Source organism: Oncorhynchus kisutch, linkage group LG24 (genome assembly GCF_002021735.2).
Source record: "Oncorhynchus kisutch isolate 150728-3 linkage group LG24, Okis_V2, whole genome shotgun sequence".
Taxonomy (NCBI): Eukaryota; Metazoa; Chordata; class Actinopteri; order Salmoniformes; family Salmonidae; genus Oncorhynchus; species Oncorhynchus kisutch.
Window position 1 is genome coordinate 39,671,839 of NC_034197.2, and position 13,183 is coordinate 39,685,021.

At 44.9% G+C, this 13,183-nt stretch overlaps 1 protein-coding gene across 3 annotated transcripts in view; it reads left to right on the plus strand.

Annotated features, from left to right (window-relative positions):
• LOC109884804 (monocarboxylate transporter 5-like) overlaps positions 1-13,183 on the plus strand; it is a 48,530-nt gene that overhangs the window by 20,097 nt on the left and 15,250 nt on the right. For all 3 annotated transcript variants that reach the window (XM_020476737.2, XM_020476730.2, XM_020476721.2), the window contains exon 8: positions 11,203-11,414. In XM_020476737.2, coding sequence (XP_020332326.2) covers positions 11,203-11,414 — 212 coding nt within the window. The remainder of the gene's footprint in view (positions 1-11,202; positions 11,415-13,183) is intronic.

The following is a 13,183-nucleotide window of genomic DNA, read 5'->3' on the forward strand; positions in this document are numbered from 1 at the left end:
ACGCAGTACTGTTTTGGTGCGTTTGTTTTAGTCTGCCAGAGGTGCCGGGTCAGTGCCAGAAGACGACGCGGTACTGTTTTGGTGCGTTCGTTTTAGCCTGCCAGAGGTGCCGGGTCAGCGCTAGAAGACGACGCGGTACTGATTTGGTGCGTTCGTTTTAGCCTGCCAGAGGTGCCGGGTCAGCGGCAGAAGACGACGCGGTACTGTTTTGGTGCGTTTGTTTTAGCCTGCCAGAGGTGCCGGGTCAGCGCCAGAAGACGACGCGGTACTGTTTTGGTGCGTTCGTTTTAGCCTGCCAGAGGTGCCGGGTCAGTTTTCATCTCGTACAAAGGGAAAACCAGAACGAACTTTCCGTCTTTGCTCTTCAAGTCTGCCGAGTTTGACTGCGCTCTGACCCAATGAGAATGGGGGGGGGGTCACCAAGGGTGACCAATCATATTTCAGGGGAGGCTGGTGCCACCTCAGGCCCTCCCCCTCGTCTCGCCCCTGACTGAAATGAGTGAGGGAGAAGTGCGAATAGGCTGTGCGAATGTCTATAGACCGCATCGCTGAGCAGAGAACATGCAGTGCGTCCGAGCAGGGCCGGACTAACGCATTTGGGACTCCGGGGGACCTACTCCCCAACCCCCCAAAAATAATAACAATATTGTTTTGGGGAAAGCAGATTGTTTTTGTAAAACAGCTAGATTCCTGCATTTCAACACATTTTGCCATGTCCCCCGTGGCAATTTTGCCTATGTGACCAATAGAGCATGACTGGCAAAGTAATTGATCCAAACGACCTCAAGCTGTTGGCAATCAATCTGGAAAGCCAGTACAGTAATTGAATGAGCCACAAATCTTTCTATGAACATATGCAAGATTCAAAATGTCCAGTTTTCCGTATGCCTAGTCATGTAGAACGAGCCCAGCCGAGTACCTAGTTTTCTTTGCAGTGCTTATGAGATGAGATTCTATTTTTAGAAAAGGATGCAAACATACTATATCTTCAAATGTGTAGTTCTCAGGGCACTGTGTTTAGAGGTAGAACCAGCTTTATGTGAAGTTGTGGTTGAATAGATTATTAGAAATAGTTTTTTAGAAGTGAGGCAAAAAAAAAATAGACCTCAGCTATAGTTATCTTGTTCCTCTTACACTATTTATGAATTATTTGTGAGTACTGTAGCAGCGCAGACTCAGACCCTAGCTGCAGTAGTCTTATGTAAAACGTTCTTATATAAAACCTGAACTTTGGCCCAATGGCCCGAGCCGTTGAGTTCAGCTCAGTAGTATCCCCATTGATGAGGCTGAGGCCACTCTGTATGAAAACCAGGCTTGCGTCCTAAATGGTTCTCCATTATCTATATATGTATATGTATATATGTATGTATATATGTATGTATGTATATATGTACAGTGCCTTGCGAAAGTATTCGGCCCACTTGAACTTTGCGACCTTTTGCCACATTTCAGGCTTCAAACATAAAGATATAAAACTGTATTTTTTTGTGAAGAATCAACAACAAGTGGGACACAATCATGAAGTGGAACGACATTTATTGGATATTTCAAACTTTTTTAACAAATCAAAAAAGGAAAAATTGGGCGTGCAAAATTATTGACTAATGACTGGAGATCTTGTGACAGACTGTCATATTGAGTAGATAGCTAGCTAGTGCACACAATTTGGTTCTGGCTTCTGAGAGGGAATGGGAGTGGTATGTGAATGAATGTAGGTCTAACACAGAGGTTCGTCCATGTGGGCCGGGAACCAGTTGGTATGGATGTCTCTATTTCCGTCTTGAACCCAAAGTACCTCTAAACGAGCAGAGGGTGTCTTGGAGAACATAAATGGATGGCCTATGCTCCTCACAGACTTTGTGTATTAAAGTAAGTGAGTCTGAGCCTGTCTGTGAGAGGAGCAGGGATGATAGCATTGAGTTATTCTCAGCACACATGCTTTCTGTCTCACATTCTGCTGCCATGTCATGTTCCATGCTCCCAGAAAGCACACACACCCACACAGACAGAGAGAGAGAGAGACAGAGAGAGAGAGACCCACACACACCACAACATACCCAATATGTCCCCCAGCCTCCCTCCCCACCTCCATAGAAAGAGGTCCTTTCAGCTAGCTGAGCTCAGACAGAGAGGAGGGCCACCATAGTCCAGACCATAGAAATATAATTAATGGAATGCACATTCCCATACCAGTCCATGTTTCTGCGTTCTATTATTTACATTTCTATGCACCAGACCAGGCCTCATGTCAGGCCACCATCGGCCAATCCACTGGGGTCACTAGGCAACGGCTTAGTGTGTAAAAGCGGTTGCCGTGGTGACAGGAGGGCATTACAATTTATACTTTCTTTTTTTTGTCCAATGTTGAAGTGCCTGGTTGATATTGTTCCCTCATAATCATTGAGAATTCTATAGTAAGTACTGTAGTGTTTTATAGAAAACTGTAGTTTTTTTTTCATGTGGGCTGCTTCAACAGGGAAACCTCACTAGCACTTTGTGACACCTGCCGATATAAAACAGGCTTTATAAAATACATTTTATTTGATTAAATGTCTGTTTGAAGTGAGAGGAATTGAAAAGCAATCCTTCTGCCTTGTAGTTGGACCTTTAGCTTGTTAAGGGTTATCGCTGGGAGGCGTGTAGCACTATAACACATGCCTGTCTTTTCTGGCTGGATGACTGACAGAGGTGAGAGCCTCACAAACATCTGTGACTTCCCATTCCCAAGCCGTTTGGCTTCCAGGAAGTGGAGAGAGAGAGAGAGAAAGATCCTGGTTCCAAATCTGTTTGTGCTGTCCCACATGAAAACATATTATAGTATACTATGATATACTGTAAATACTATAGTATTCACTGTACTGTTTTTTTGCAGGCTTTACTGTAGTATTCACTGTAGTTTTTTGCAGACCAAAGTCATTAACAACACTACAGTGAATACTGTAGTATTTACAGGTAACTGTAGTATAAATACTGTAGTAATGAAAACTGTAGTATGCAGTGCCTTCAGAAAGTATTCACACCCCTTGACGTTTTTGCAGATGTTGTGTCACTGATCTACACACCCCATAATGTCAAACTTGAATTATGTTTTTACAATAATTTTTTTTAATGAATTAGTAAACAAAAGCTGAAAAGCTGAAAAGTCTTAAGTCAATAAGTATTCAACCCCTTCGTTATGGCAAGCCTAAATAACTTCAGGATTAACAATTTGCTGAACAAGTCACATAATAAGTGGCACGGACTCACTCCGTGTGCAATAATGGTGTTTTTAAATGAAAACCCAGTCTCTGTACCCCACACATTATATGTAATGTCCCTTAGTCGAGCAGTGAATTTCAAGTACAGATTCTACGACAAAGACCAGGGAGGTTTTCCGATGCCTTGCAAAGAAGGGCACCTATTGGTAAAGGGGGAAAAATATATATATATATACAGTGCCTTGCGAAAGTATTCGGCCCCCTTGAACTTTGCGACCTTTTGCCACATTTCAGGCTTCAAACATAAAGATATAAAACTGTATTTTTTTGTGAAGAATCAACAACAAGTGGGACACAATCATGAAGTGGAACGACATTTACTGGATATTTCAAACTTTTTTAACAAATCAAAAACTGAAAAATTGGGCGTGCAAAATTATTCAGCCCCTTTAACTTTCAGTGCAGCAAACTCTCTCCAGAAGTTCAGTGAGGATCTCTGAATGATCCAATGTTGACCTAAATGACTAATGATGATAAATACAATCCACCTGTGTGTAATCAAGTCTCCGTATAAATGCACCTGCACTGTGATAGTCTCAGAGGTCCGTTAAATGCGCAGAGAGCATCATGAAGAACAAGGAACACACCAGGCAGGTCCGAGATACTGTTGTGAAGAAGTTTAAAGCCGGATTTGGATACAAAAAGATTTCCCAAGCTTTAAACATCCCAAGGAGCACTGTGCAAGCGATAATATTGAAATGGAAGGAGTATCAGACCACTGCAAATCTACCAAGACCTGGCCGTCCCTCTAAACTTTCAGCTCATACAAGGAGAAGACTGATCAGAGATGCAGCCAAGAGGCTCATGATCACTCTGGATGAACTGCAGAGATTTACAGCTGAGGTGGGAGACTCTGTCCATAGGACAACAATCAGTCTTATATTGCACAAATCTGGCCTTTATGGAAGAGTGGCAAGAAGAAAGCCATTTCTTAAAGATATCCATAAAAAGTGTTGTTTAAAGTTTGCCACAAGCCACCTGGGAGACACACCAAACATGTGGAAGAAGGTGCTCTGGTCAGATGAAACCAAAATTGAACTTTTTGGCAACAATGCAAAACGTTATGTTTGGCGTAAAAGCAACACAGCTCATCACCGTGAACACACCATCCCCACTGTCAAACATGGTGGTGGCAGCATCATGGTTTGGGCCTGCTTTTCTTCAGCAGGGACAGGGAAGATGGTTAAAATTGATGGGAAGATGGATGGAGCCAAATACAGGACCATTCTGGAAGAAAACCTGATGGAGTCTGCAAAAGACCTGAGACTGGGACGGAGATTTGTCTTCCAACAAGACAATGATCCAAAACATAAAGCAAAATCTACAATGGAATGGTTCAAAAATAAACATATCCAGGTGTTAGAATGGCCAAGTCAAAGTCCAGACCTGAATCCAATCGAGAATCTGTGGAAAGAACTGAAAACTGCTGTTCACAAATGCTCTCCATCCAACCTCACTGAGCTCGAGCTGTTTTGCAAGGAGGAATGGGAAAAAATGTCAGTCTCTTGATGTGCAAAACTGATAGAGACATACCCCAAGCGACTTACAGCTGTAATCGCAGCAAAAGGTGGCGCTACAAAGTATTAACTTAAGGGGCTGAATAATTTTGCACGCCCAATTTTTCAGTTTTTGATTTGTTAAAAAAGTTTGAAATATCCAATAAATGTTGTTCCACTTCATGATTGTGTCCCACTTGTTGTTGATTCTTCACAAAAAAATACAGTTTTATATCTTTATGTTTGAAGCCTGAAATGTGGCAAAAGGTCGCAAAGTTCAAGGGGGCCGAATACTTTCGCAAGGCACTGTATATATACTATATTGAATATCCCTTTGAGGATAGTGAAGTTATTATATAATACTTTGGCCGTGAAAAAAAGTTTCTCCCTTTCTAATTGTCTCTACTTTTGTATATTTTTTTTATACTTCAACCAAAACCTATTAGATAAAGGGAACAAATAACACAACAATTACATACTTATTTAATTTATTTTATGGACAAAGTTATCCAACATCCGATGCCCCTGTATGAAAAAGTAATGGCCCCCTTACACTCAATAGCTGACTGTGACACCTTTAGCTGCAATGACTGCAACCAAACGCTTCCTGTAGTTGTTGATCAGTCTCTCACGTCGCTGTAGACGAATTGTGGCCCTCTCTTGCATGCAGAACTGCTTTAACTCAGCGACTTTTCTGGGTTTTCAAGCAAGAACAGCTCATTTCAAGTCTTGCCACAACATCTCAATTGGTATTGGGTCTGGACTTTGACTAGGCCATTCCAAAACTTCGATTTTTGTTGCTTTCTATCAATTTTCATGAAGACTTGATTGTGTGTTTTGTATCATTGTCTTGCTGCACATCAGCTTCAGCTCACAGACTGTTGGCCTGACATTCTCCTGTAGAACTCTCTGATACAGAGCAGAATTCATGGTTCCTTCTATTAAGGCAAGTCGTCCCGGTCCTGAGGCAGCAAAGCAACCCCAAACCATCACACTACCACCATGCTTGACCGTTCTTATGACGCTCTTACTATGGAATGCCGTGTTTGGTTTTCGCCAGACATAACGGGACCCATGTCTTCTCAAAGGTTATACTGTCCATACAACATTCTTCCAAGAGTTTTGATAATCATCCAGGTGCTTCCAGGTGCTTTTTTGGCTAAATGTATTCAACTTTTTGGATGACATGTGAGAGACTGATCAACAACTACAGGAAGCGTTTGGTTGCAGTCATTTCAGCTAAAGGTGGCACAACCAGTAATTGAGTGTAAGTGGGCAATTACTTTTTCCACACAGGGGACATTGGGTGTTTCTTAACTCCATTTAATTAAATAAATAAATACACATTTTTTTTGTTTTGTTGTTATTTGTAAACTCAGGATCCCTTGATTTAATACCAAGTTTTGGTTGAAGATCTAATAACAGTCCGTTTCTATGCAAAAATAGGGAAAATCAGAAAGGGGGCCAAATACTTTTCACAGAACTGTATATGGTCTATACTTGGCATATAGGTTTATAACTTATGGGTGGCACAACTTGTGATATGGGGGAGGGGAATGCGTGGGGTATATGCTAATTAAATACTGTAGTATTTACTATAGTTTCAAAAAGTGTTGTGTTTTTGCACACTGTAGTGTTTTTGCATATATTACTGTAGTATTTACTACAGTGCTTTTTTTGCTGATAATACTGTAGTATTTACTATAGTATTCTACAGTATACTACCACATACTATAGTAAGTACTACACGTGATTGAGGGATACTACAGTAGTGTAGTATTCTACAGTATAATAAAGTTTAGTATAGAATTCTATAGTAAGTAGTGTAGTATTCTATAGTAAACTGTAGCATTTCTTTTCATGTGGGGTCTTGAGTTGTCATAAGTTGGCAAGATGGCACAAACTGATCTGGCTAGAGAGAGAGAGGCAGCTCTATTGAAACCCATTGTCCTGCGTTTCTTCAGAAACAGCTGTAAAAAATAAATAAATAAAAAACTTCCACCAACCTGCTGTGAGTAAAACAGACAAAAAACACCAAGGCTAGTCTGTTCTCCGGAGGGGGAAGAACCTCAGGGCTAGTCTGTTCTCCAGAGGGGGAAGAACCTCAGGGCTAGTCTGTTCTCCAGAGGGGGAAGAACCTCAGGGCTAGTCTGTTCTCCAGAGGGGGAAGAACCTCAGGGCTAGTCTGTTCTCCGGAGGGGGAAGAACCTCAGGGCTAGTCTGTTCTCCGGAGGGGGAAGAACCTCAGGGCTAGTCTGTTCTCCGGAGGGGGAAGAACCTCAGGGCTAGTCTGTTCTCCAGAGGGGGAAGAACCTCAGGGCTAGTCTGTTCTCCGGAGGGGGAAGAACCTCAGGGCTAGTCTGTTCTCCGGAGGGGGAAGAACCTCAGGGCTAGTCTGTTCTCCAGAGGGGGGGGAAATGAAATTAGTTACCCATGGCTCATTGGTCAAAGCCTATGGGGAAATGAATGGGGTCGTGCTTCTACACCTGCATTGCATGCTGTTTGGGGTTTTAGGCTGGGTTTCTGTACAGCACTTTGAGATATTAGCTGATGTACGAAGGGCTATATAAATACATTTGATTTGATTTGATCTTAGGAGGGTTGTGGGATAAATGCTGAAAATTAAGTCTGAGGTTAACATAGGCTTAGGAGATCTGATATGTTTTCTTCTATGTGATACTATTAGTCAGTTAACATGACCTTTATGAATTATGAAGGCGTCATGTTTTGTTCTATGATATACTAAACTCAGCAACAACAAAAAAACGTCCTCTCACTGTCAACTGCGTTTATTTTCAGCAAACAAAATGTGTAAATATTTGTATGAATATAACAAGATTCAACAACTGAGACATAAACTGAACAAGTTCTACAGACATGTGACTAACAGAAATGGAACAATATGTCCCTGAACAAAGGGGGGGGTGGGGGGGGTAAAAATCAAAAGTACAGTTAGTATCTGGTGTGGCCACCAGCTGCATTAAGTACTGCAGTGCACTTCCTCATGGACTGCACCAGCTTTGCCGGTTCTTGCTGTGAGTTGTTACCCCACTCTTCCACCAAGGCACCTGCAAGTTCCTGGACATTTCTGTGGGGAATGGCTCTAGCCCTCACCCTCCGATCCAACAGGTCTCAGATGTGCTCAATGGGATTGAAATCCGGGCTTTTTGCTGGCCATGGCAGAACACCGAAATTCCTGTCTTGCAGGAAATCACGCACAGAACGAGCAGTATGGCTGGTGGCATTGTCATGCTGGAGTGTCATGTCAGGATGAGCGTGCAGGAAGGGTACCACATGAGGGAGGAGGATGTCTTCCCTGTAACGCACAGCGTGCCTGCAATGACAACAAGCTCAGTCCGATGATGCTGTGAAACACCGCCCCAGACCATGATGGATCCTCCACCTCCAAATTGATCCCACTCCAGAGTACAGGCCTCGGTGTTACGCTGATTCCTTCGATGATAAACTCAAATCTGACCATCACCCCTGGTGAGACAAAACCGCGACTCGTCAGTGAAGAGCACTTTTTGCCAGTCCTGTCTGGTCCAGCGACGGTGGGTTTGTGCCCATAGGCGACGTTGTTGCCAGTAATGTCTGGTGAGGACCTGCCTTACACCAGGCCTTCAAGCCCTCAGTCCAGACTCTCTCAGCCTATTGAGGACATTTTGAGCACTGATGGAGGGATTGTGCGTTTTTGGTGTAACTCGGGCAGTTGTTGTTGCCATCCTGTACCTGTCCCGCAGGTGATGTTCGGATGTACCGATCCTGTGCAGGTGTTGTGCCACTGCGATGATGATCAGCTGTCCGTCCTGTCTCCTTGTAGCGCTGCCTTAAGGGTCTCACAGTACGGACATTGCAATTTATTGCCATAGCCACATCTGCCGTCCTCATGCCTCCTTGCAGCATGCCTAAGGCACGTTCAGGGACACTGGGCATCTTTCTTTTGGTGTTTTTCAGAGTCAGTAGAAAGGCCTCTTTAGTGTCCTAAGTTTTCATAACTGTGACCTTAATTGCCTACCGTCTGTAAGCTGTTAGTGTCTTAACGACCGTTCCACAAGTGCATGTTCATTAATAGTTTATGGTTATTGAACAAGCATGGGAACCAGTATTTAAACCCTATACAATGAAGATCTGTGAAGTTATTTCGATTTTTACGAATTATCTTTGAAAGACAGGGTCCTGAAAAAGGGCTGTTTCTTTTTTTTGCTGAGTTTATGAGTCAGTTAACATGACCTTTGTGAATCATGAAGCCGTCGTGTGCTTTAGCTGATGAAGAATATCTCATAGAACAAAATGTTTAAGATCTCCTAAGCCTGTGTTTACCTCAGACATTATTTTTTGTCATTTAGTATCTATAAAACCCTATTAATTTCCACATAGGCTTTGACCAACGAGCTATGGCGAAGTGAACCTCTGTTGGCGCCTCTCTATTAACTAATGTTTTTGATGGCCTTTCTTGAGACCATGAGCCAACTACACTCTCATTCTGATAAAGGCTGTTGACGTTGTCAATCAATAAGACTAGAAAAGATTACCAGCTTAAAAAAAAGCTATCACTAAACTTTTTTTCCCTCAAACCTCACACTGTGATAACCCTATAACGCTGCAGAGTATCTGAGCTGGGTAGCCTAGTGGTTCGAGCGTTGGGCTAGTAACTGGAAGGTTGCAAGTTCAAATCCCCGAGCTGACAAGGTACAAATCTGTTGTTCTGCCCCCTTAACAGGCAGTTAACCCACTGTTCCTAGGCCATCATTGTAAGTAAGAATTTGTTCTTAACTGACTTGCCTAGTTAAATAAAAAAAGAAGTCCACAGTAGATTCAAGTCCACTCACTGCAGTACTCCATCAATAGTGGAAATCACTGTGGTTTGTGTCCCAAATGGCATCCCATTCCCTACAACAGTAGTGCACTATATAGGCAATAGGCTGCCATTTGGGCTGTAGACTAGCACTGGTCTGACTGTGTGGGATGGGGGACCTGTTTACTTTATTTAATTGATCAATGGGATGATGCTGCCTGTCCAGAGCTATTTCTGAACCCAGGGACAATACAGCCACTGCAGCAGCTATCACATTCACATTGACTCCAGAAAAGACAGGAGAGAGAGAGAGGCCACAATCCTGAATGGCACCATTTTCCCTATATATATATATTGCACTATTTTTAACAAGGGCACCATAGATCTGTGTTCACAAAGTTCTGTACTTTATAGGGAATAGGCTGCCATTTGGGATTAACCCATTCTAGATGCACAGTTATTATCAGCCACTAGAACTAATTAATTCAAAACATAATCAATAGCTGTGATGTGACAGATGATCACGAATACAGTAGTTGATGCAGATCTTATCTATTCATTAGATATTTGTTTTGCTGTTATCTATTGATTTGTCTACCACATTCAGCCGTTGGCGTAAGCTGTTGTCAGCTGTTGTTGTCGTAAGTTGTTGTTGTTGTCGTCAGTGGTTGCCGTCAGCGGTTGTAACGGCATTATGAAGGAACACTCTGTTGCTTATGATAAGCCACTGCACTTATTAACCTCTGTATCTTGCTTTACCTTGAGTAGGAAAACAGTTTAGAACCCTGCAGATAAAAACATCACAAATAGAAATGATGTGACTGTCATTCTGTATTCTACACGTAAGAGAAGTTTGTTTACTCCATTGCTGTCATAGTCAAGCCAAACATCACAATGAGTGACAAGGAGTTGTAATAATAGCACAAACAGACTGGCACTCAGGCTAGATAGATCTCTGTCGGAGTGTTCCACTACGTGGTGTCCTGCTAAATGGAATGTGTTCCTGGACATTCTCTCCAACACGAGACGGAACACGGGACTCCAGATGGGAACTCTGTGGGAGACTGAGTGCGAGGAGACTGAGATGGAGGATGTCACAGATGTCACACATCATGTTTGAAGACTGCTGCTGTACTCTCTCGCTCTCTCTCTCTCACTCTCTCACTCTCTGTCACTCTCCCTCTCTCTCTCTAATAGAGGTTGGTCTCTCGCTTTCTTTCTCTCAAAAAGCTGATTGATTTACTGATTGATTGAAACCTGGACAAAGGCACTACTCACTCAACAGCCCACCCACCTTTAAATAGGACAGGTACATGAGTAATGAAATGATCCGTTGACGACAAAGAACATAATATAAAATCATCATTAAAGTCATCAATAGTCTTGATACAGACTAATACAGAGGTTTCTCCTCTCCCTCTCCCTCTCTTTCTCCTTCCCCCTCTTATTCTCTGTCCCCTCTCCTTCCCCCTCTCTCCTTCTCCCTCCCTCCCCTTCTTCTCTTTCCCCCTCTCCTTCTCTCCCCCCCCCCCTCACTCCTTCCCCCTACCCCCCCTCTCCTTCTCCCTCCCTCTCACCCCCCCCCCTCTCCTTCTCCCTCTCCCTCTCCCTCTCCTTCTCCCTCTCCTTCTCCCTCTCCCTCTCCCTCCAGGTATCACAGAGACTATAGCCCAGCTAGGCTCTGGTTGGCTAGCGGATAAGAACCCGTTCCATAAGTACCACTACCACAAGACCTACCTGATCCTGTGTGGAGTGGTCAACCTGTTTGCCCCGCTGGCTAACACCTACATCCTGCTCATGGTTTACGCTGTCTTCTTTGCCATCTTCTGTGGCGGTTACATGGCACTGCTACTGCCTGTCCTGGTAAGGAAACATCACACACACACACAAGCCTAATCATACAATATATCAATATCAGTGTTTGGGTCCATGTTCTGCGGGAGCTACATGGTACTGCCCGTCCTGGTAAGAAACCAGTCCGTCAGGGTTGGTGTCGATTTGAAGAACTTAAGTCAATTCACGGAAATTCCAATTTAATAATATTTACAAAATTGCATATTTTCTAGGACTTCTCACTGGGTAATTAGATGATATAATTTAAGAAGATAACTTGCACACTGCTGTGAACTTACTTACGCAGTGTCTCAGCTGAGAGACAATTCAAGGTCAATACTTCATAATCTACTGTTGATACTGGCAAAGCGTGGCAGGGTAGCCTAGTAGGGTAGCCTAGTGATCAGTCTTGTCAACCCCACCCATCTGGGGCGGCAGGGTAGCCTAGTGATCAGTCTTGTCAACCCCACCCATCTGGGGCGGCAGGGTAGCCTAGTGATCAGTCTTGTCAACCCCACCCATCTGGGGCGGCAGGGTAGCCTAGTGATCAGACTTGTCAACCCCACCCATCTGGGGCGGCAGGGTAGCCTAGTGATCAGTTTTGTCAACCCCACCCATCTGGGGCGGCAGGGTAGCCTAGTGATCAGTCTTGTCAACCCCACCCATCTGGGGCGGCAGGGTAGCCTAGTGATCAGTCTTGTCAACCCCACCCATCTGGGGTGGCAGGGTAGCCTAGTGATCAGTCTTGTCAACCCCACCCATCTGGGGCGGCAGGGTAGCCTAGTGATCAGTCTTGTCAACCCCACCCATCTGGGGTGGCAGGGTAGCCTAGTGGTTAGACTTGTCAACCCCACCCATCTGGGGCGGCAGGGTAGCCTAGTGATCAGTCTTGTCAACCCCACCCATCTGGGGCGGCAGGGTAGCCTAGTGGTTAGACTTGTCAACCCCACCCATCTGGGGCGGCAGGGTAGCCTAGTGATCAGACTTGTCAACCCTACCCATCTGGGGCGGCAGGGTAGCCTAGTGATCAGTCTTGTCAACCCCACCCATCTGGGGCGGCAGGGTAGCCTAGTGATCAGTCTTGTCAACCCCACCCATCTGGGGTGGCAGGGTAGCCTAGTGATCAGTCTTGTCAACCCCACCCATCTGGGGCGGCAGGGTAGCCTAGTGATCAGTCTTGTCAACCCCACCCATCTGGGGTGGCAGGGTAGCCTAGTGGTTAGACTTGTCAACCCCACCCATCTGGGGCGGCAGGGTAGCCTAGTGATCAGTCTTGTCAACCCCACCCATCTGGGGCGGCAGGGTAGCCTAGTGGTTAGACTTGTCAACCCCACCCATCTGGGGCGGCAGGGTAGCCTAGTGATCAGACTTGTCAACCCTACCCATCTGGGGCGGCAGGGTTGCCTAGTGGTTAGACTTGTCAACCCCACCCATCTGGGGCGGCAGGGTAGCCTAGTGATCAGACTTGTCAACCCCACCCATCTGGGGTGGCAGGGTAGCCTAGTGATCAGTCTTGTCAACCCCACCCATCTGGGGCGGCAGGGTAGCCTAGTGGTTAGACATGTCAACCCCACCCATCTGGGGCGGCAGGGTAGCCTAGTGGTTAGACTTGTCAACCCTACCCATCTGGGGCGGCAGGGTAGCCTAGTGGTTAGACTTGTCAACCCCACCCATCTGGGGCGGCAGGGTAGCCTAGTGATCAGTCTTGTCAACCCCACCCATCTGGGGTGGCAGGGTAGCCTAGTGCTCAGTCTTGTCAACCCCACCCATCTGGGGCGGCAGGGTAGCCTAGTGATCAG